This window comes from Saccostrea cucullata, unplaced genomic scaffold (assembly GCF_032062105.1).
Source record: "Saccostrea cucullata isolate Sc308-1 unplaced genomic scaffold, CSIRO_AGI_Scuc_v1 ctg414, whole genome shotgun sequence".
Taxonomy (NCBI): Eukaryota; Metazoa; Mollusca; class Bivalvia; order Ostreida; family Ostreidae; genus Saccostrea; species Saccostrea cuccullata.
In genome coordinates, this window is record NW_026928683.1 from 47,567 (window position 1) to 73,102 (window position 25,536).

General features: G+C 34.7%; 1 protein-coding gene across 5 annotated transcripts in view; it reads right to left on the reverse strand.

Annotated features, from left to right (window-relative positions):
* LOC134278429 (gelsolin-like protein 2) overlaps positions 1 to 23,520 on the reverse strand; it is a 34,225-nt gene extending 10,705 nt beyond the window's left edge. For 3 of the 5 annotated variants that reach the window (XM_062760743.1, XM_062760746.1, XM_062760742.1), the window contains exons 1-5: positions 4,519 to 4,681; positions 2,449 to 2,529; positions 2,116 to 2,189; positions 1,690 to 1,764; positions 931 to 1,002 (exon numbers count right to left, since the gene is read on the reverse strand). In XM_062760743.1, coding sequence (XP_062616727.1) covers positions 931 to 1,002; positions 1,690 to 1,764; positions 2,116 to 2,189; positions 2,449 to 2,529; positions 4,519 to 4,525 — 309 coding nt within the window. In that variant the 5' untranslated portion in view covers positions 4,526 to 4,681. Of the gene's footprint in view, positions 1 to 930; positions 1,003 to 1,689; positions 1,765 to 2,115; positions 2,190 to 2,448; positions 2,530 to 4,518; positions 4,682 to 21,725; positions 21,819 to 23,410 lie in introns of those variants that run through there. The other 2 variants (XM_062760744.1, XM_062760745.1) reach the window with 2 other exon arrangements.
* Positions 23,521 to 25,536: the final 2,016 nt, after the last annotated feature.

Here is a 25,536-nt window from a genome sequence, read left to right on the forward strand (position 1 = left end):
TTGTTTTATTTTTTTCTGAAAATTCAAAACCTTGAGCGGAGGCTTTGTACAACTGAAAATAAAATAAATACTGGCCTTAAATATGTAATCAGATCATTAGCATATTAACCAGGAGCAAAGGATAAGATGTTCAAAGAATTCATGCAATTCACTATATAATCATTGGAGCCCCACCCTAAAACAAGAACCCCTGACCCTGGGGCCCTAAAATTCACAATTTTGGTAGAGGCACTCTTGCTCATCATAACTATGTACTTAGTTAGTTCATTTAATACCCAGGAGCAGAGAAGAAGATTTTCAAAGAAATAATGTATTTTCACTATATAATTAATAGAACCCCGCCCTAACACCAGAACCCCTGACCCTGGGGCCATAAAATTCACAATTTTGGTAGAGGCACTCTTGCTCATCATAACTATGTACTTTGTTGGTTTATTTAATACCCAGGAGCAGAGAAGAAGATTTTCAAAGAAATAATGCATTTTCACTACCTACTTATTTAGCCCCGCCCTAGCACTAGAACCCCTGACCCCAGGGCCATGAATTTCACAATTTTGGTAGAGGACTCATTGCTGATTACAATCATGCAAACAGTTTGATTGCTTGATGTCCAGGAGTAAAGAAGAAAATTTTTAAAGATTGCATTAATTTTAGTGGTTTTGGCCCCACCCCTCAGGCCCCAGGGGGGCAGGGATCATGAAATTCACAATTTTTGTTCCCCTTTACCCATAGATGCTTTGTGCCAAATTTGGTTGAAATTGGTTCAGTGGTTGCAGAGAAGAAGCTGAAAATGTTCAAATGTTAACGCACGACGAACGACGATGGACGAAAACGGATAGCAATAGGTCACCTGAGTTTACTCAGGTGACCTAAAAATGCTAATAGGATCCCCCTACAATGGACAGTTTACGTCTCCAAGTTTGTCCGTACCTGTGAGCTGTTCTTGCCGATCCAGAAGTGGAGGTCGTACTTCAGATCTTCTGAATCTCCAGTCTTGTAGGTCTACAAAATAAAATAACAGATAAACAGTAAAAGACAGCGTAAAGCGGAGTATCCCTTCACAGAAAAGTACAGAGATTCCAATCTAAAACATCGTTAGTGTAACTTCCATTAAGTACACATACACTCACTCACTGCCCCACACAGATGGAAGGGCATTACTATAATTCCCCTCCAATTTGTGTCAAAGGAATAAAAAAGTATGAATTAAATATACCCTAGCTCTTCCTCAAGTGTGCAGAACTTGTTATTAATCTGTCTTAAATAGAATTGAAGTTGTCTTGGATCTATAAATGTCTTTCATCATATTTTATATGCTTATACATGTATATAGTAGTCATGACAATGTGCCAGCTTTCAAAACATTTTGGCTTAGAATTGCTGTTTCATGTTGTCACCTTAAACATGTGTTCAAAGTCTATGATGCAAGCAACTTAATTGTTGATCTATATAAATTCATACAGATTGAAATACTGTAGAATTACTTTTTTCTGTGTGGTATTTATTTACACGATGTATGCGGTCACAAATTTTCCGCAGAAATTTGTTCAAGCGTACTTAATATAAATGCAAGGCATATATAGTGACAGTCTAAGAAATCTGCGTAATTTTCAATCTGCGGATTTAACAGAAATTGAAATTCTACAGACTATGACCCCTTGGAGAAAAAAGTACGTCTACAGTACTTACATAAAGGACAATGTAAGAATCTCCATTGTAGAATTTTCCATAGTCTTCTTTAGGCCAATCTGTGACTTCAAATTTCTAAAAGATAAAAATTCAAGTTATCAATTGACAAGTATTCTTTATTTTGGTAAGTTCTACTATCAATCATATTACAATCCTATGTTGCTAACAATGGAAGTTAGAATAAGATAAAAATTTTATACTTTTTCAAAACCCTGACTATGACTAACATATTATCTCGATAAGGCTCCACTAGTTTTTGTCTTATTCAAACAAGAATGAAACTTCATGATTTAGAAATAAAGTATTGTGGTGTCTACTCCTATAAAGCATTTCCTGACTTGGACCTTTGGACTCCTAACTCAACAGAACAACTTCTCTATAGTCCACTCATTGCAATGATTGGTAAATTGTAGTGTATATACGTACCACGATGCGCCAGATCTTAAGTCCGGGCTCAGTTCCTGCCCCCTCCCATGCTGGCTCCGTCATAGCAGATTCCTCTACAGACAAGGAAAAAATATAACCAAATAATAACACCTCCCCGATCAATATTACACCATGTATACATGATAAAATGATTTTCTTATGACTTTTCTTTCACTTCAAACATCATTTTTAGGTAAAGGTACATAACAACTTTGTTCTCATAAACTTCCTGAGCTTTATAAACTTGAAATTTCATCACAAACACAAGAAAAAGACTAAGAAAAAAGCTTGTTTCATTAACGACAATGCATGACTTGCTCACTGAATACTTACTTTTGACCTGTCTGTCAGTGTCTGACCCAAACAGGGCCATGTTGGAGTCCTTCCAGTCATATTTCTTAGCTTTTACTAGTCCTACAAGTAATCTAAACTTGTTGACAAGCAATTTCATAAATCTAGCACAATACAATAAAATACTTATAAATAAAAACATATCCCAAAAAGAAGTAAAAGATCTTATCTTGCACTCTAATTTGCTATTTCTATGCTTTTCAAAAGTAAAACTTCATTTCTAGGTAAATCAGTTCATTCAACCAGCTCAAACTTGCAGGTATCTACAGGTGATCTAAAAAATTAAAATATCCTCCCCCTCCCCCTACTCTTAAAAGTGCTAGTTCAAAATTTGTAAAAGTGACCTTAAAATTGAGTAATCTTTTAATGAAATATGGACAAATAATCTTTCCATGCTAGAAAATCATAAACCTTGCTCTTATAAATTTTACACTTTTTAAACAAGTGACCTTGAACTTGAAGTCAAGGTTATAACCCAATCTTGCTACCAAGTGATTTATTATTTCAAAGTTTTAGACAAAAATTTTACTTTTTTCTGCCAGTAGCCTTGAACTTGCAAAGTGACCTGAGTCAAGTCCAGACAAACACATGGATAAGCTATCTCTGCATGTACTAAAAATAAACTTCCATTGATTCTCTATTACAAAGTTATAGCCTAGAAAAGATTCGATGTACAGAGGACAGCTAAACAGATGAACAGACAATGTTATTCCTGTATCCTCCCAAACTTTGTTGTGGGAGGTATAATTAAGGCTTACAGGTATCTGGGTATGGATTGAACTATGAATGTGTTCTGCAAAATATATACACGACATTGACCTGTATGATAATAAATCCCACCACAATTCAGACAGTCTGACAAGAACTGACCCCCCACTTCTCCGTTTTGTTTTGAACATATTTTACTGATAATATGTCAAAGGGATTGGACACAAGTTCCAAAAACTTAGATATTCCTCTCCCACTTATCTGTCATGGTAGATGGAATATAAAATAAAATTACCATTAGGAAGATTGTTGTAATAATTAATGCATTCATGACTATTATCTATATAACAGTCAAATTCTCTACAGCTTTATATAAAGAATACTTGTTATGAAGATAAGATCTTACAGACGTATTATCATGATCATTTGTGTAAATTATACACATTCTACATATTCTATGTGTGCTTAAAAATAAAGACTTTAATATATTACGCTGCTTTTTGCATGGACAGGTGCTTTATGATTCATGAATACCATTAATACCCAGTTGCGCAGCTTCTTAATTTCATGCAGTCATATGTGCGACAGTACGCCTTTTCGCAAATATTGTGATTTTAGTATAAAATTAACATTATCTGAAATGCCTACTGGTCTCAAAATATGATTTTACGACAATAATTAGGAAAGTGCTGCAAATGGCTTTGACACGACGTCACTGTTCTCAGTGCTGTAATTAAGCAATTAATGCATGACCACATAACTTGCTTGAGTATTCAAGACGTCTATGGATATTATACTAAAAACTGATGACAGAACATCAAAAGAAACATACTAGCAATTTAATATTGCTATTTTTTTTTTACAAAAAAATTCATCTGCACTGATATGTATTTATACCGTAATATAGCCATTTTAGAGGTATTGGGTATCAAAAAAATAAAGGTTGTAATTAATCCCTAGAGCAACCTAGATAGTCAATTTTTCTGAAATTTCATAATATGGCGAGTTTTCACATTAACTTTCATCTTCTTCACTGAAAAGGAAATCTCTAGGGCAGAAATACAAAAAATGTCGAAAAAATGTGATAATTTGGCCCTTTTCCAACAAATTCCCATAGGGTCCAATAGTAAAATTTAACAACTTTTGAGATGCCCCCTTAAGAAACCGTGATGGGAAACATTCGATTTTTTTATCTTATCAAAACAAAAAAATATTGCAGTAAAAATTAAAAAACGAAAAATTATCAAAATCCCTAGGGCAGATTTTAATAATTAGACTTGGCCTCGTTAATTTGAATATACTTCAATTTATCTACAAATTCAGTATATTGTAACAAAGTCTTACCTGCCATTTTGCTTGAGATAATTTAACTTCGAACAGTGAAACCCACGTAACCTAAAAATCCAATAATCTGAAAAAAAAGAATGAAATTTGAAACACTGGTAATGAAGCACTAACTCTGCCTACATGAAATATTTTCCTGTAGCTGAGGAAGAATTTATAAAACAGGGTTGCATTAGTGGGCTTCTAAGAGAAACGCATTTATATATTTGTGTTTGAATCGGTGAGCACAGTTTAAGGTGGCAATCAGCCCATCACAAGAAAACACACGTCTGCTGCATCAGCAGCTTTTGGTGACTCAAACATACATGCATATTGCACCATGCAACATTCCTAATGGTGTCAATGGCCATTATATATTACAGAAGTTAAAACTGTCTCCCAAATCTCACATCATTTTCACCATTTGACATATAATCTAAGAACAAATGTAGGTATTATTGATCAGATTTGATCTTATAGATTCTGCCTGGGGATAACCTTGAAGTCAAATCAGAAATGTAGGACTCTAGTCCTTTTCAAAGACTAATATGTTATGTGTTTACATATCTATATGTTTGATTAAAAGGAACTTTCAGTTGCCTAGTTATTATACCAATTACAATACTGATGGATAGATCTATACATTTAGCCTTGGTCTTAACCCTGCAATGGGCCATAAACAGCCATAAGAACCAATGATTGATTGAAATTTGACTCCTCCAACATATTGTCACAACAGACTCCTCCCAAATTACATACAAAGTCAGAATGATTCATGAAGATGAAATACCTCCAATTCAATCACGTTAAATACAGTGATCTTGCTCATCACTAAAATATTCATAATGTGATGCAAGTTTAAAAACTCAACAACAACAACAAGAGGCCCAGGGGCCACATCACTCACCTGGGCAATTGCTCACCTGAGCAACTGTCTAAAAAAAAGTAACAAGAGGCCCATGGGCCACATCGCTCACCTGAGAAGCTTTGACCATTCTATTCTTTACCAGATTTCCCCCTAGTTATACATGATGCATCCCCACCCTACCCCACTGATCATAATTTAGACATTTTGAAATCTACACTACCCCATGATCCTTCCATGGGCACATATGTTTCAGCTTTTTTGGCCCAGTGGTTCTTGAGAAGAAGATTTTCAAAGATTTTTCCTATATACTTCTATATAAAACTTTGATTCCCCATTGTGGCCCCGCCCTTCCCCCGGGGGTCATGATGTATAACAATTTAGAATCTACACTATACCAGGATGCTTCCACATAAGTTTCAGCTTTTCTGGCCCAGTGGTTCTTGAGAAGAAGATTTTCAAAGATTTTTCCTATATATTTCTATATAAAACTTTGATTCCCCATTGTGGCCCCGCCCTTCCCCCGGGGGTCATGATTTGAACAATTTAGTATATACACTATACCAGGGTGCTTCCAAATAAGTTTCAGCTTTTCTGGCCCAGTGGTTCTTGAGAAGATTTTCAAAGATTTTTCCTATATATTTCTATATAAAACTTTGATTCCCCATTGTGGCCCCGCCCTTCCCCTGGTTGTCATTATTTGAACAATTCAGAATCTACATTATACCAGGATGCTTCCATATAAGTTTCAGCTTTTCTGGCCCAGTGGTTCTTGAGAAGAAGATTTTCAAAGATTTTTCCTATATATTTCTATATAAAACAGGGCATTCCCCATTGTGGCACTCGCCCTTCCCCCAGGGGGGACATGATTTGAACAATTTAGAATCTACATTATATCAGGATGCTTCCACATAAGGTTCAGCTTTTCTGGCCCAGTGGTTATTGAGAAGAAGATTTTCAAAGATTTTTCCTATATCTTTCTATGTAAAACTTTGATACCCCATTGTGGCCCCGCCCTTCCCCCGGGGGTCATGATGTGAACAATTTAGAATCTACATTATACCAGGATGCTTCCACATAAGTTTCAGCTTTACTGGCCCAGTGGTTCTTGAGAAGAAGATTTTCAAAGATTTTTCCTATATATTTCTATATGAAACTTTTGATTCCCCATTGTGGCCCCGCCCTTCCCCCGGGGGTCATGATGTGAACAATTTAAAAAAGAATCTACACTATACCAGGATGCTTCCACATAAGTTTCAGCTTTTCTGGCCCAGTGGTTCTTCAAAGAAGAAGATTTTCAAAGATTTTTCCTATATATTTCTATATAAAACTTTGATTCCCCATTGTGGCCCCGCCCTTCCCCCGGGGGTCATGATTTGAACAATTTAGAATCTACACTACCCCAGGATGCTTCCACATAAGTTTCAGCTTTACTGGCCCAGTGGTTCTTGAGAAGAAGATTTTTTAATGACCCAACCCTATTTTTGTCTTTTCTTGATTATCTCCCCTTGCGAGGGGATATGTCCCTTCATTTTAACAATTTAAATTCCCCTTCACCCAAGGATGCTTTGTACTAAGTTTGGTCAAAATTGGCCCAGTGGTTCTTGAGAAGAAGTCGAAAATGTGAAAAGTTTACAGACGGACAGACAGACGGACGGACAGACAGACAGACGGACGGACGACGGACAAAATGTGATCAGAAAAGCTCACTTGAGCCTTCGGCTCAGGTGAGCTAAAAACCAATCATGGCTTTGCTTCTTGAGAAGAAGAATTTTAAAGATATTCCCAATGTATTTCTATGTTAAACTTTGATACCCCATTATGGCCCCACCCTACCCCCAGGGGTCATGATTTGAACAAATTTGAATCTTCGCTACCTGAGGATGGTTCCACATGAGTTTCATCTTTCCTGGCCCACTGGTTCTGGAGAAGAAGATTTTTAAAGATTTTTCCTATGTATTCCTATGTTAAACTTTGATACCCCATTGTTGCCCCACCCTACCCCCAGGGGTCATGATTTGAACAAACTTGAATCTAAACTACCTGAGAATGCTTCCACATGAGTTTCATTTTTCCTGGCCCAATGGTTCAAGAGAAGAAGATTTTTAAACTATGCCATTAATTTTTCATTAATTCATAATTATCTCCCCTTGGAAGAGGGCTTGGCTTTTCATTTGAACAAACTTGAATCCCCTTTACCCAAGGATACTTTGTGGCAAGTTTGGTTGAAATTGACCCAGTGGTTCTTGAGAAGAAGATGAAAATGTGAAAAGTTAATGACAACGATGACAACAATGACTACAATGACAGACAATGGACAAATTTTGATCAGAAAAGCTCACTTGAGCCTTTGGCTCAGGTGAGCTAAAAACTAGAGGTACTGTGAGCAATGAGCTCACTAAATGATACCCCCTGTCTCCCATATGAATATAATGGCAGCGTTCATGTTTTGCTATGGGAAACCCAAAATATGTGTCAGATCAAACATTAAAATAGGAGGTGCACAATGGCAATACGTAATAAAGATTCTGTGAAAGTTTCATCCAATTCATTCAGTGAGATGAGAGGAGTTGCGGATAAGAGATGGGTACCCCAAAGCGTAACAAACGGACAGACAGACGGACATACCGATTACTATATACTATCCCGCTTTTCAAGCGGGGGGTATAAAAAGATTATCAAGATGTTCCATGGTAAAAGAATAATTTCAATATTCAAATGTAAGCAGTAATTAAGTAAATTCCTAATCCGATTACAAAAATTCATAGTCAGAAACAGTTAAACCCAGTGTTATTTTAGCTACTCAATGTGTCTCCATCCAAATTGTATGAAATGAAGCAGTCGCCTTGCATCCCGACTTCTGAAACATATATATCTCATATAAAAAGAAATTATAAAAAGTTATTTCGAGTATAAATTCCCATAAACTTTGCCACATCTAAAAGCTATATAGCATCAAACAATTATTATGCAATTGTACATCTTTGTCATTATTGACAATATTATCAAACAATTGTCACTTACATGATATGTTAACATAATGGGTATCCTATATCCTATACAGTTGTCTGGCACCTACACTCTTTATTATTCCCACCGCTTGAAGAGCTGGAGGGTATATAGTAATTGGTATGTCTGTCCATCTGTCTGTCCGTCTGTTATGCTCTGGGGTACAGCAGACATCTCTTATCCGCAATTCCTCCCATACCACTGAATGAAATTTAATGAAACTTTCACAGAATCTTTATTACATAATGTCATTGTGTACCTCCTATTTTACTTTTTGATCTGACACATATTTTGGGTTTCTCATATAAAAACATGCCATTATATTTGTACGGGAGGTGGGGGTATCATTTAGTGAGCTCATTGCTCACAGTACCTCTAGTTTTTCATGTGATGCCCATGGTTTAGTTAAAGATATTGTACAAGCAGATGCCTCCTGCTGCAATACTTTTAGGAAGGAAAGGAGGGTAGGGGAACTCATGTGATATTCATGAAAGAATGAAATACAATGCAATTTTTCTTTTTTCAAACTCTTTCTTGTCCATATATAGAATAAATAATTATAAGTAGATGGCTTTAGTTAGAGTCATCGTCACTAATTCATTAAGATCTAGAAAAATAAAATTCACTGAATGCATGCAAACATACTGCAGAATAAATAATTTTACAACTATACAACAAGAGGAAAAAGTAGATATATTATATAGATTTGCCAAACAGACAACAAAGAGATTTGCCCACAGCACGGACGGCAGCTGTTAGGGATGATTCAGAGCCGATAAATGTGGAGGGCTCGATCAAGCTTACTTCAAAGTCTGATAACAAAAAACTCGACTCTGCACTTTTTACTGAAACACTGATTTAATTACTAAAGCATCCAAATTATTTAAACTCAAGTTAATTAACCCTGAGTACATATTGTATATATTGTATGTCTTACATTTGGCCATTTCAGGAATATGAGATATATTGAATTAACATTTTGCTTAATAGAACAACTGTCTTTTAATAGAACAACTGTCTTGGAATGTTTGAAATGTTTTCAAAAGGCTCAGCTTCTGGCTGGAAATATTACTGGTCAAGTTAAATATGAATCTCAAATAAAAGTAGCATTGTGTGATGAAGGAACTGAGCTTGCACTATCTCACTATTACAAACAGAGCAGTGAGCTCACTAAATGATAACCCCCCCCCCCCACCTCCCATATAGTTATAATGGCAATTTAGTCTATGTTTTGCTCTGGGAGACCCGGAAGAAGTTTCTGGTCCAAAAGTAAAATAGAAGGTGCACAATGGCACTATGTGTAACAAAGATTCTGTTAAAGTCTCATTAAATTTCATTCAGTGGTATAGGAGGACTTACAGACAAGCGATGGGTACCCCAAAGCGTAACAGACAGATGGACATCCTGTTCACAATATACCCTCTTGTTTTTAAAGCTGGGGGGGATAAAAAAAGGTGTTTATGAAACAATGATGCCCCCACATGGTTAACTTTTGGTGAAGGTTTGTTTCAAATCAAACTCCAAGGTCAAGAGATGAAAAAATGTTACCCAAAAAGTAGGACTTCTCTCAATGAATACATGCACTTTTGAAGTATGAAAGCCCAAGCACTGACTATATATTCAAAATTCATAGCCAGGTGAAAACATGTGAAGCATGAAACCCCTATAACCAACTGTTCAAAAGTTATGGCCTGCCTGTTAGAGTTTGGGAAATTCTTTTTTTTTTTTGCAGATTCTCTGTTTTTGCAGCTAAACAGACAGACGGACGAACAGGGCAGAAACTATAACCCACAGAATCTTTGAATATGGGGGAATAAAAAAATAACAACTAAATCATCTTTAAAATATGAGCAATGTATTGGTCTTACATTCAGTTGGCTGCACTTAAATTTAGAACTTGAATCGATCATTATAAATTTTATTTTAAGAATGTACATCATCTTTAATTAAATGTAATCAAGAATTAATATCAACTTTTGGGCTACCACCCTTAACTTAATTAAAGGTCTTAATGAAACTAAAACACAGATAAAAAAAATTTAATCTTCACACTGAATAAGTTATATCCGACTCTTAATTAAAACTGTTGTTGTAATGGTGTATAGAACTGTTTATATTTATATTCTACATACAACACAGCAGAAACTGTACATTATCAGATAAGTCAACAAGGCCTTGAGAAATTCTTCCGATCATGACTGATGCCCGAGTAAAACTCTGAAGATGCTGGGATACTGAATGCACCTTTAGATAACTAGATCATAATGTACCATGGCGCCCTGTGTGTATCTGAAGGCTAAATATTACTCAACCTCTCAAACCATCAATCTTTCTGAAAACTGTTATATGAACCATCAAGTTGATAATCATACATTTGCTGATTGATCTTGGCATTTAATTGTCACTTTTTTTATGAATGGTTTGCATGAACTGCTCTATTTTCTTCACATTTGACTGTGACCTGTGACTTCTCAACAATCTTGATTAGAATTTAATTATTCATACTGTAACAGCTAGCACATATGTACTCAGGTTCTAAAAACAATTACCAGTAATTAATTCATACAGTATGTACTGTTACAGTTATTTCGTGACATTGGACCAAGACAATAACAGAAACAAACTTGATCAGATTAACCCCAGTAAAAGGTTTACGAAGTCTGAAAATACAGTCAATAGAAAGAAGACTTTATTTGTTTTGGCGTGCTTGTCATGGCCATTTAATAATAAATTAGATATAACACAATGTATGCGCCGATCATTATGATTATATGGCAGCATAGGTAAATGAATATAGATGATGAGCAAGAGAAATACCACCTTGATCCAAGGAGTCTGGAAAAAACAGTACCCCCCGGAGACAGCATTCTTTGCAAAATTATGCCTAACAAAGTCAATAGCCACACGCAACTGGAACATTGAAGGTCCGCAAAGCACATCAACATCGAAGGTCCGCAAAGCACATCAACAAGCTGGTGGATCCTATTCAAGATTCGATCCATGCCATGACGCTGAAACGAGAAATTAAAAGAAAACGAAAAAACAACCGGAAAAAAAAAACAGTTGTAATGAAAATGCATTAGAAGAATGGCAGAGGTGCTAAAGGGGGATAAAATATAAAATTAAGGGGAGGGAGGGTGGGTTTTAAAAAATCTTTGCGTCTGCTTCGTTCAATTTACAGATTCAAAAGGAATATTCTAGAAGACATGCGCATACAAGAAATATCAAGAATTTTTTAAGCACCGAGCCCGATGATTTATGACGTTCAATGTTAAGAAACTAAGAGTTATCTATCTTTGCATGTAAAACATTAAGCTGCACGAAATAACCAGGTTTATCCATATTGGATAAACCCCATTATTTCGTGACATTGGACCAAGACAATAACAGAAACAAACTTGATCAGATTAACCCCAGTAAAAGGTTTACGAAGTCTGAAAATACAGTCAATAGAAAGAAGACTTTATTTGTTTTGGCGTGCTTGTCATGGCCATTTAATAATAAATTAGATATAACACAATGTATGCGCCGATCATTATGATTATATGGCAGCATAGGTAAATGAATATAGATGATGAGCAAGAGAAATACCACCTTGATCCAAGGAGTCTGGAAAAAACAGTACCCCCCGGAGACAGCATTCTTTGCAAAATTATGCCAAATGGGTCAAGGGACAAAGTCACGTGACCCATCCGCCACAAACTAAAATTGGGGCGGCAATTTTGCGGCCCAAAGTAACAACAGCACAAATCGTGCACAAATTAGGTACAAATCGTACCAAAATATATGTATTAAGCCAAATGGGTCAAGGGACATAGTCGCATGACCCATCCGTCTCAAACTAAAATTGGCACCCAGATCAACAATAAAAGCACAAATCGTGCACAAATTAGGTACAAATCGCACCAAATAACCAAATTGGTAAGTGAAAGGCACAAATTGCGCCTTAAGATTGAAATTTGAAAATTAATGCAAATTGCATTGAAAATGATAAATGTGCAACTCGCACACAATGGGGCTCATGACAAGCATCGCAGAAATGTTCACAAAACAAAATTACACAATTGATATCATTTCTCAAAGTATAAATAAATTTTTTTTTTTCCAAATCTGAAAAACTCCAGTATCTCCCTTGCAATGCGTCCTAATATGTGGATAACTGATTGATGCACCACGACCCTTAAACTTACTTACCACAAATGTAGCACATGCACTATTAATCCTATGTCTACACTTCTGTCATTCTAAATTTGCAAGGCAATTTATCAATTATTTTGAGGCAAAATATGTGACCATATATGTAATAAAAGTTTGTGGGAATACTAAGTAAATGTCAAAGCAATATTTGAATTGCAAAGTTGTGTCATAATATAAAACATATATATAAACAGAAGGTAAATTTATAACAATGGTCTTATGTAAGATTTGTAGGCTGCTGACTGTAGGGTTTTATCAATTTATCGATACGTATCAATATACAAGAAACATATCGTATCGAAAATTTACTTCCAATACGTATCGGACAGGCATTTTTTCGTCTAATTCTGTTAAAAAGATTGGAACTTCATTCAATCACCAAAGATCATATTTCACTAATTAAATCTGTTAAATAATCATTCAATTTTTTAAGGCAATAACACAGTTTTTAGAATTATTACTAAAGCATAGACAATTTTAATTTAAAATGTTGATTTTACAGTCATTAAAAGTTTTGATTTGATAGTCATTAAAAGTTTTAATTTGAGGTGTAAGTTGTAATGACAATGAAACACTTAATTTTTATGAAATTCATACGTTAAATGATTTATAAGTCGTTTATGATTGACTTGTAATAGAATCCAATATATCGCATATATCTTTAGAAAAAAAATTATTGTATCGTATCGTATCTAATTTTTTTTTCAATTTTGCTCAATACACAGCCCTGGCGCCCAACTGCCACCTTCCGATCTGCGTAATATTTTCCTTTGTAAACACTTTTGTATACAAGAGGGTTGCAACCCCAATGTGAAAAATCAGTACGTCTTAACTTCAGTTGACTGAATATTCAAAAAAACTGCAAAGCTTTGTTTAAAGTTTATACAATGTATAACGACCATATTTTGTACCTACGAAATAAATAGTCCAATATTTTAAATCATGGTAGCAAAATATTTTGATTGATTAATTTTTATTGTTCTACGCCTAGTCGGCAATATTTTAGTCATAATTTGAAGATGTTGTCAAACAAAAATGTTCCAACAAGGAATTTACATGTTGATTACTAACCAATTAATTGCACCTTGATTTTAATATTAAAGTCTATGGACAGCGCATATGTGTTTGAAAGATATTTTAAGAAGTAATCTGAATTTCAAACTAATCCGAGTATTATCTCTTGATGAAAATATGCGTTTGTTTGTTTATTAAAATATGATATAAAGTAAATAATACCGAAGAAATTTAGATAAATAATTTTTTTTTTTTTTTTTTTTTTTTTTAATCAAGGCCAGGTAACTCTTAGAAACTTTCAATGTGCAAAATGACCGTCTCTGTACATGTTATTAGTCTAGCGAATTTTGGTTCATTTCACTTTTATCTTTATCTAAAATTGTCGAAAATCCCTTCATTATACATTGAATACCTTAAGATGGACGGAAACTGATATTGGGATAAGGGTTTTGAGTTTAAATGTGAAAATTGAGACACCCTATCAATATTTGTACATAATACAGCAAAATTCTGCAAAGATTGAAACAATCATATTGTAATATTTTTCAAAATGCAAACATGTTCCCGAACCAGTTTGGCCAGTCTAAAATGTTGTAACAAAAAACTTGAATGGTATCACAAGAGACAACTAGTGCTAATTGTAACGGGAACCGTTACAGATGTTCCCCAAACGCTCCCCAACTCCTCTTTGGTGCCATATTCCCTGTAAGCTTCATTAAATAAGACAAACTCTGTGCATTTTTGACTTTAACAACGTTTTCTCAGAAGAATACCGATTATATTCAAATTTTAGCATTGCACCCGTGCGCATGTGAATGCATGTGCGTTATGATCATATCATCTTGTCTACACTATCTACATATCTTAATATACAATATATTAAAGCATTCAGTCCAAAAGTATGAAAAATCACTCTTTCAAACGTATTTTTCATTTCACTCGTTCCATATGCACGTACGTGCGTACACGTGCATGATGACCATACCTTCTTGTAGGAGTCCCTTATATCTATCTATATTCTAAATCCCATTGTGTTTGGTTGAAAAACAAGGGAGTTATAGCCATTTCAAGTTTAGGCCAATCAGATTGCAGCACACGTGCATGCGCATGATTTCATGATTTTTTTCTACATCATATTGTAGTATATCCTAATGCATGACTATGTTTTAAATTTCAAAGCATTTCGTCAAAAAACAAAGGAGATATAGCCATTTAAAGTTTCAGCCAATCAGATTGCAGCACGCGGGCATGCGCATGCTTTCATGAAAATTTTTATATATCACGCTGTAGATCTTCATAATGTAGGTCTATGTTCAAAATTTCAAAGGATTATGACAGGAAACAAAAAAGATATTGAGACTTTAGTTTCAGCCAATCAGAGCGAAGCGCACGTGCATGCGCGTGAGATCTTACTTTTTTGACCATGTCATTTTGTCTTTCCTTCTAATATATACTTGTAATATGAATTTCAAAGCATTTCATCAATAATTTAAATAGTTATGTCTGTATCAATTATATTGGACATTTATCGTGTTGCACGTGCGAGCTCTTGCAAGCACATGTGCATGCACATGCTTTCATGATAAATCTTATATTACAGGCTGTAGATCTCCCTAATGTATGACTATGTTCGAAATTTCAAATGATTTTATCAAAAAACAAAAAAGATATTGAGACTTTAGTTTCAGCCAATCAAAGCGAAGTGCACGTGCATGCGCATGCGATCTTGCTATTTTGACCATGTCATCTTGTGCATACTACTAATATATCCTTACATTATAAGTTTCAAAATATTTCGTCACAAAATAGAAAAGTTGCGGTTATATCCATTATATATTGGTCATTTTAAGTTTTGCACGTGCGCGCTCTTGCAAGCACGTGCGCGCAAAATGACCTTGATTCCGCAAATCTACATAACATGCCTACTTACCCTAAAAAGGTTTCACCTAAGTCGGATGTGTAGTTTACAAGATCACTCGCGGAAAAGATTTTCCCAGGAAGAAAAATAATAATAATAATAATAAGAATAATAATAATAAGAAACAGAGTAAAAACAATATGTTCCCCAACTTCGTTTGGGGAACATAATTATATATGCTTGATACCCAAAGCCACTATTTTACTCACTTTTAGTAATGCAAAGAAAGCTCATGTAAAAGCAGACTTAAATAAAGCCGCTTCAAAATCATGTAAAAGCAAACTTAAATAAAGCAGCTTCAAAATCATGTAAAAGCAGACTTAAATAAAGCAGCTTCAAAATCAGAACACAAATCTGGCAAAACACTGACAATGTTATCCAACATAGGTAATATAATAGTTTTCTTATATCCTGAGACGCATTAGTTACATCTCTTGTAACCAACCCATATCTTATTAATAATAAATGAATCGATTGGATTCTGTCAACCATGCAAGTTGATGACAAAACTGATTCCTGATAAATAACATTTGACGGTAGAAAAGCCATAATACTCTGACATATATATGCTACAAGATTAATCATATGATCAAAAGGAGGGGACCAGATCTGCTGAAATGATACCTGTTGCCTGAAATTGAAAAAAAGACTTTTGCTTTCTGTATTTTGAGATACACCAGTTTGAAGGAGACTGGCTACAGCTGGCTCCTAAATAGTTAGATGCAAAACTGAATAGGTACATGTACATGGAGGGAAAAGGTACTGTAATGAAACCTGGTCCACATAAACCGAGAAATAGTATATGGAATTTATTTATTATCATTATTTTATAATATACCTTGTATATGTTGCTTTTAAATGTACATTAAACTTAAAAAATCTGCATAACTAACATCCCGACTAATGCCATAATTCTTTTTTTGGATGATTTGTGATTAAATTGCTATAAACCAAAGAAAAATTATCCATGAAGTTGTTGTTTTTTTTTTTTTTGTTTTTTTTTTAAATTTAATTTAAACTTTCAGCCCAGATCATAATCCTTAGTACAACAGATACAATTTCTAGGAAGGCGATATCCCTGCATTACTCCTCAGGCCAGTCAACGGTCAATGTGGGCAAGACCAATGTTTACTAAACACCACACGTAACCAACCATTGAACTATCTAAATAAAATTGAAGTGCATTAATCTTATAGATTATTCCTGCCATACACGACTAGGAAATGGTGTGACGTGTCCTACAATTAAAATTCCCAAGAAATAAAATTAATATTAATTACAAATCAATAAGTCTAGAATACCTTATTTTTATTTATTTATTTAATCATTTTGGGAGTCGTTTAGAAAAACAAAATATTGTTAAACGTTTAATTATTCGATTAATTCATTATTAAAAAATTAATTCTATGTACATGTATAATTTAGTGTATATTTAAAGAAATTAAATGTTTATGTACATGTAATGGGACGATTTTTTTTTTTTTTTTTTTTATTAACAAACCCCGATATTTTCATTGAAAATTATATAAAAATGGCATTACTAGATCACCGTAGAAAACATAACGAACGATGGAAATCCCAAATTATTACTATGTGAAGCCTAGATGGATAGTTTATAGACTATTTATGCAGGGTCTTGGTTTTTTAAAGCAAGTTTGTAATTCTGGTTTAAACCACGACGGATACACGTGCATTAGATTTAGGCAAATTCCCAAATGTGCAGAAATACACAAAACACTCGATATTAGTTTTGGCAAATAGCAATGGTGGAAAAAAGGTGTCATATTTTGTGAAAAACATGCATAGGGTTCCCCTTGATAACAAATATGACGTCATTTGAATGTTGCATTGTATGGAAATTCGTAAAAATTAAAAATATGATAATTAATAAAAGGATTTGGGTCAAATTAAACTGTACCTCGATTATGTTGAGCTGGATTAGCAGGTAACAGGTAAACTAAGGAAGTTACAGTGACTCTGAGTCAGGTGCCTGCTCGACAATGGCGACATCATGTTCAGAACTGCATGAGTTCTACAGCTAGGCCTTCTCTATGGTTTAGGTCTGGATACGGAACTTCTTGCGATTTCTCTGAAATAAGGTCTTCTGGCCTTCGAAGCTCTTGATACACGTAACATATTTACTTGTATTTGACAATAAATCAGCAGATGATGATCGATTAATTCTTTTAAAAAATCTTTGCGTCTGCTTCGTTCAATTTACAGATTCAAAAGGAATATTCTAGAAGACATGCGCATACAAGAAATATCAAGAATTTTTTAAGCACCGAGCCCGATGATTTATGACGTTCAATGTTAAGAAACTAAGAGTTATCTATCTTTGCATGTAAAACATTAAGCTGCACGAAATAACCAGGTTTATCCATATTGGATAAACCCCATTATTATGTTCTTACGAGGGGCATTTCAAAAGTTCTGGCTACTGTTTAATAAATATTTAACCGTTTTACGGAAATTACTGAGTGTGATATCATTGGAAAGATCAGAAAAATATACACATATTATGATGTCAAATTATAATTTTTATGACGTAATAACTCCGAAAATGACGTCAGAATATAGAATGTTTAGCATACTGACCATAAAAATGACGTAACAAAAGACACAAATTGATCAAATTAAAATTCTATGGACAACTTTTGCTCATTACTCGGACGCAATCTAACGGACGCAAATGCCAGTTGGTGGAATGTTTATATAGACTACAATTAATCATATGGTGTTCTATTTCGGAGATCTTCTTGTTCTGAAATGGTTTTAACGAGTGTCAAACATTGCATGTTTTTATCGAATCTCGCTCAAACTTTTGCGTAAAAAAGACCTAACTGTGAGAAAAAGACAAAGTTGACAAGCAAAGAAAAATAGGCGATTGTGTTACAAAATTCAATGGCATAAATTCGTCAGGTGTTTTAACCAGATTTGTGGGATCAATGAAGGCTCTAGAGAAGTTAAGTTTAGTGTGCCCCATATTTTCTCGTAAAATCCAAAATGGCGGCGGCGCAGTAATAACCCCACCATACCTCCACATATTCGCAAATTTTTATGCATGGAAAATAAATTAGATTTTGCATGTCTGTGTAACTTATATTCATTTTTTGGATTCAAAAGTCAAAAGCAATAGTGAGTTCAGGGGCGCCGAAGTTGAATTAATATGAATAAATACGCACGGAAACAAGTCAGGAGCAAGATTTAGTACACTGTACATTTTATTCGTAAACGGGAAGAGTCCTTTTACTCAAAATATATTTAATGAAAACTACATTGATATACTTCAGTTTAATACAGGACATGTTTTATTTCAAGCAATGGAGAGCTATAAAAGAGACGGAAAATCCAACCGTATCATGTAAATAAAAATCTCAAATGAATGTTTATGATAGCATAACTGGACATAAACCGTGCTCGTAAACAAACCATACAATGAATAATGGAATTGTTGATAAACAGTATCATAGTCCTACGCTACCTCTTTGCAAATTAAAATTTTCTTTGAAATATTTTTTCAAATAAGCTTTTGGCAGCACTTTTACGATCGTCTCATGTGGATAAAAACGCAACTTTTCAGTACGCTAAACATTCTATATTCTGACGTCATTTTCGGAGTTATTACGTCATAAAAATTATAAGATGACGTCACAATATGTGTATATTTTTCTGATCTTTCCAATGATATCAAACTCAATAATTTCCGTAAAACGGTTAAATTTTTTTTAAACAGTTGCCAGAACTTTTGAAATGCCCCTCGTATATACGTAAAGGATTCAGAAACACACAGACAATTCATTTATTTCGATTATTTTGAACTAGACGATGGACCTACTATTAGTGGATCCAGGGTGAACCCAGGGTGGAGGGGGGGGGGCAGGAGATTTTAATTAAGGTCTCACAAGAAGACAGTTTGTTTATTTCTTATTTGTCATAATTATACATGTATAATGATAAGAAAGATAAAAATATTTAAATGGTCTTGCTACGGAATAAAGCCAGGAAATGAAGTCGATCTACATCCAGGAAGTTAATTTCTATCATAAAAGATCACAGGAAATAAAAAAATTCATTTTTTTCCCGAGAAGAAACAATGAAACAATTATCTTGAATTTGACATTTTTAAGAAGAGCTGCTGGGATGTGCGAAGGGCTGGGGTGGGGTCGGGGGTGGAGAGTTTAATTATAATTCATACAGTGTATTCATTTTTCCGTTACATCTTTTGAACAGTTGGGTATACTTATTTGGCATTAAAATTCATGTATATGTACATGACAGCAAATGTTGAATAATATATGACATGATTAACACAACTTTAGTTTTAACTTCAGCTGAAGTTATTAAAAATAATGAAGTTAATGCAAGAAAATTATTATGGATGTTTAAATGATTGTGTTTGCTGCATTGTTTTAATGAATACTGAGGTATATTGCTTCAGACTTTATAAATCTATCAAGGTTACTAAAAACCTCAGATGTTCTCACAAAACATTCCATGCATTCTTTCTATTTATAGGCAGTAAAAATTAACATGTGGAAACTTTTCTTATGAAAAAAAAAAGATAAAGAAAACATGCTCGCACAAAAGACACAATATGTCAGATGTTCTCTACACTGACACGGCTGTATCTGTTAAAATCTTACTCATTATGTTTACAGCAAAGAAAACTTAAATGAACACAAATTTACTAGAGTGTTATATCCTTTTCTTTAATAGCTCTATCTACACACAGAGGATGAGGAAACCATCTGCATTCCTGGCATTCTTTCAGTTTGTATACATACTATCAAATATACTGCATTTGGTAAGGGAAAAATAAACATAGGAGTTTGAAAACGAACTATAAGGTTAAAAGGGAATAAAATTAATCTTTGTAATCCATTTACAGAAATAATTGCCACATGTATATTTATCTTTTAAAAAACAATCTGATTATCGAGTAATTAGTTACTGTAAACCAAGTATTATACGCGTGCGATAAATATCCGCGAGTTGCGCGAGTAACCTCTGCTCGCGGATATTTATCGTCGCGAACCAGTTGTTCATTATATTCCCATATCATGATTTATTTAGAGTTATTTGCCCTTTTTTCAATACCGATCCCGACGGTTCAAGTAATCACGGAAGAACTTTACTGTTAGTGTACAAGAAGCAGTTGAAATTTAATTACAAACATTCAGAAAAAATAAAAACGAATGGCAAATCTAAAACTATTTGTCTAAAAATGATTAAAATGTCAATAGTCATTTCAGCTTGTGTTATTATTGTTCATTTATTGTTACAAACGAGTCAGAGATAGCCTGGTTAATTACGGCTAATTATGGCCCAGTCCTGCTCTGTCCCAACCATTTATAATAATTGCTCCTTGGCTATGTAGATCTTAGAAAGCGTCGATTACCCAATAAGTATGAGGCACTTTTCAATTGAGAGTTTTAAATCAATTTTAATCTCCTAGATTTTTTCCTGATTTTTGTTTGAGCGTTGTGAGAATGCGTATGAAGTATAGGCCCCTACTCATGGTAAACATTTTACCCACTTCAGGGGCGGATTTTAAATTAAGATTTTAAATGGACGCAATGCACAGAATGTCTTGAATAATGTGTAAGCAGACCTCACGCTACCATTTTACCTAGTTTATGAGCGGATATAGAATTTTAATTTGATTCAAAAATACTCGTGAAAATAAAAAAAAATGTGACTACTCTTTCGCGGAAATAAATCGTCGCAGATAAGTTCTCTAGCGGTTAGTCGTATAATAATTGGTTTACAGTATCAGTACACATCAATGATAGATTATCTACCTATAATTAGCGATATAGATGTGAAAGAGCCACTCCAGACAAACTCTGACTGACAATTATAGCTGTGTAATCGTCTGTGTGCTGTCTGTGCGCGTTACTCAGAACCGACCAGACATCTGGCCACTAAGACCTCACAACTTCTACAATCCCAAAATCTAGCTATTAAGCCTGGGACAGTGAATTAATCACAAAGCATGAATTACTTATAACTCAATAAACAAATTACTGCATCGATAATTCACTGACATTCCAACACAACGATGCCTGACTTCTACAACACATTCTACACACTCAGAAATAAATGTACCTCTCTGGAATTCTTGAGACCCCTGACATACTTAATATTCAGTCAGGTTAAAATTAAAAGTTTTCATGAATGGTATTAAATTTATCAATGAAGGGAGATCTTTGGTAATCTTACCTGCCTGAGTGCTAGCCAACAAGGAAATTGTGTAGGTGTAGTGAATTTTGACAAGGGTTTACTTCATATGAGTCAGAAATTTTTTATGAGCAATATGGAGGAATGTATACATAGGGGATGTGTTTACTCAGAGAGATGAAACATGTTTATTTCACCGATTGAAATGTGGATCCAATTATTTCAGGGGTGTTAAATCTTAACAGAACAAATGTTGAAAGGAATGTTTGTAATTTTGTACTCTACAGGTCCAGTCCAAAGACTATTTCTACCTACGTAGCTATTAATAGCTACCTAGGTATTTAAAGCTACCAAAAGTAGCTATTTTTACCTACTTTATATAATTTCTGCATTTTGCGACCAAAAGACCAAACGGCGCAACATGGTAAATTTTAGTTTTTATATGGTCACACTAATGATGAATACGAGAAAAATTTTGCCAAAAAAATGATTACAAAATCGGCAATTTTACATTAGTTTCTATACAAAATTGATAATATACGAAGTTTTCATTTTTTGGCCAATTTTTTGTCATATTCATCATCAGTGTGACTGTATCAAGAAATTGTGTGCTCACCATGTTGCGCCGTTCCTGCATTTGGCTACAAAATGCAAGTAAAGCAGAAAGTAGGTAAAAATAGCTACTTTGGGTAGCTTTAAATACCTACATAGCTATTAATACCTACGTAGGTAGAAATAGTCTTTGGACTGGACCTGCTCTAGTAACAAAATTACAATTAATTGTTTCATTGAATGCAGAAATTTTTGCATGCACCTTTTATGATTCAGAGCTTTTAATTTGATCAACAATTAACCCGTATTTCATCACTAATTCAACACTCATTTGCATGCATGCTAAATAATTTTAAATAATCTAGGAAATTTACAATAATTTTTATTCTGAAAAAAATATTCATGCCAAGGTGGCACCTTAATCTTTAACGTATAAACGTACAGAAATTCATTCATATGTGTGGATCTTAATTCCCCATTAGATCAGTTACCGATGTTTATGTCAGAAAAAACACAGGTAATTCATAAATACATACCGGTAATACCTGTCCCAGTGAAATTGACATTGGTCATACCGGCACTAAAATCTGAGTCACGGGGAGGGGCATACAATCAATTTATACAGGTCTGTGTTACCTGAACTTACCAACATTAAGCTTATGATATACTGATAATATGCTACTCTTTCATTAAGCAGCTTAATAAGAAGTTTCCACATGTATAAGAAACATTTTATACTTATCCACAACAGCATGCAACTCATGCACAACATTCAGCTGCTTAATCAGTTGTTTTTTTTTTAAAATACCCTACATTAATTTCTCTGCCACACCCCCAGATTTGACATGCTACAGGTGCATACAATGTTATCTATATATTTTACCTGTTGATGTAAATTAAATATTACACCGAGTATATCTTGCTACACTCATCTACAAACTAAATAAAAGTATCTAGCATGGAATTTTTCATTGCAGTGACCACACGTTTTTCCACTTATAAATTACACAAAACATGGAATGCTGTGAAAAGGGCGTGACCTGTGTTGATCAAAAGCAGCGAATGACTCGATTTGCACGTTACATGTAGACCCCATGCACTCTCCATATTACATATAAATGTAGCTTGTCAACTTAATTAATTTGGGCTGATATTTTACAAAAATATCCACTTACCGATAAGCTCTGTGTACCGGCACAACCCTTCCTTCCTCGTCACTGGAACACGGCGGTCTACCAAATGTGTTAGAGCATCCCCGTGCAGCACGCGAAAGTCTTGGTTGGTTAGACAGGTAATTTCCCGCCAAACTTCAAATTACTTTCCGCGTGTCTTTGCTGCTGTGATTTTGTAATCCCCGTTACCCAGTAAAGTGGGTGACGTGTACAATAAAAAAGCTCTGAGTCCAGAAACTGCAGAAAGCATAATGTAAATCAATAAAGTGTTTTTAGGAGAGAGAGAGAGAGAGAGAGAGAGAGAGAGAGAGAGAGAGAGAGAGAGAGAGAGAGAGAGAGAGAGAGAGAATTTTAAAAAATCGTTGGGCATTCGCCATGCAGAAATGGAGACGAACTTGAAAAATTAATTTACCTATCATATCCATGCAGCATTTTTAGCTCTACTGGCCAGAGACTAGAAGAGCTTATGTGATGGTAAGGTGTCCGTCACCCGTGCGTCCGTTTGTCCGTCCGTTTAGCTGTTTGCAAACAATTTTTCAAAATGCTACTCCTCCTTCCGTTTTAGTCGAATTTCAATATAACCTGGCACACAGAAAGACTGCTCTTAGATGCTTAACCAGCATTTGTATTATTTTGATAAACAGTGTTGTCATGGTTACTTAAATTAGAAATTTCTGTGAATTTTCTTTAACACTCTCCTTAAATTAACAGCCTAACGGCCTCAGGCCAGTTTTCAGTTTGGTTCTTGGGTCCGACAAAACGAACTCGATTACCATTTGTCAATTGACCATTAAAACCAAAGTATGGCATTATCAATATTAGTAAGTCATACTTTGAATACCCTTAAATCTGCCTGTGATTACATATCGTACAAACGAAAAGTATAAAGAATGGGGGCGTACAAAGCGAGGCCAATCTCCCGGCCTGAAATTTTTCTTTTTTACCAATTCTGAAAGTTATATTTTTCAAAATTATATGGTTTATATCATCTTTTACACATTTAATTCTTTATTTCATTGTTTTAATATTTTATGAATAATTTATTTTTCCCTCATGTTTATAAAATACGTAAAAACGAAAAAGAAAAAGCTTTACGAATGATTCGAACTCTCTCTCTCGCAGGATTTGCTTCAAGACCGAGCGCTTAAACACTGCGTCTACGAAGTACATGGATTATCGACGTTTGTCAGTGTGATTTAAATGAACGGACTTGTTGAAGCGTACATTTTTTCAGAAAATTTCGATTTTCATATAGAGTGGGTTCAGATTCCATTTTTTGGACAAATGAAATAGATTTTACATTTACGTTTCCATCATTTAAGCGTTAACGAAGAATGGAGACTTGACCCATTCATGTTCAAAATTCATTTTTCGTAGCTCTATTAAACCCAAATAAAGATTATCAAATAATAAATCGTTCAGTAAAATAAATAATAAAATATTTTGAAGATGACATTACTGATAACATGATTTTAGAAAAATAAAACTTTTCGGTGAATTTTGAAAATTGAGAAATATTTTGTCTCAGAGCGGGGGATTGTCCACGCCTTATACGCCCTCTTTCTTTTAACCTAGCTGCTGCCTACATTTTATTTATGTTAAAAAAGTTCAAATGGTAGTTGGCAAGGGTCTCTATATGTATACGTGCATATTTATTGAATTCTCTGCAGAATATCAATATCGTTTGCTCTAGAGTCGTGAAGTAAGGAGTTAATACTTACGTCGCGAGTTCGAATCCCACTGTGGGACTTGGAGACCAGTCCTTCAGATGACACCGTATAAACCGAGGTCCCGCTTCGCTGTAGGCGCTGGCACAAAAAACATGCGCGGATCTATAGGGGGGTCCGCCCGCCCCCCCCCCCCCCTGGAATTTGCAAGGTTATTAAATCTATATATATACTAAAGCAAGTAAACAGTTACCTTGGACCCCCCCCCTGGAAAACGCGGATTTGTGTTAAATTGGTATAAAAAGAGGAAGGTTTGAAGCATTAGAAGTCAACGACCCCCCCCCCCCCCCCCCCCAAGTTACCACTCTCAGGCGATGATGTTTTTTGCCAACGATCCGAGAAAAATTTGGTCGCCCGACCATCGGCTTATATGTGACTTAGGCATTAGGCACATTAAATTCT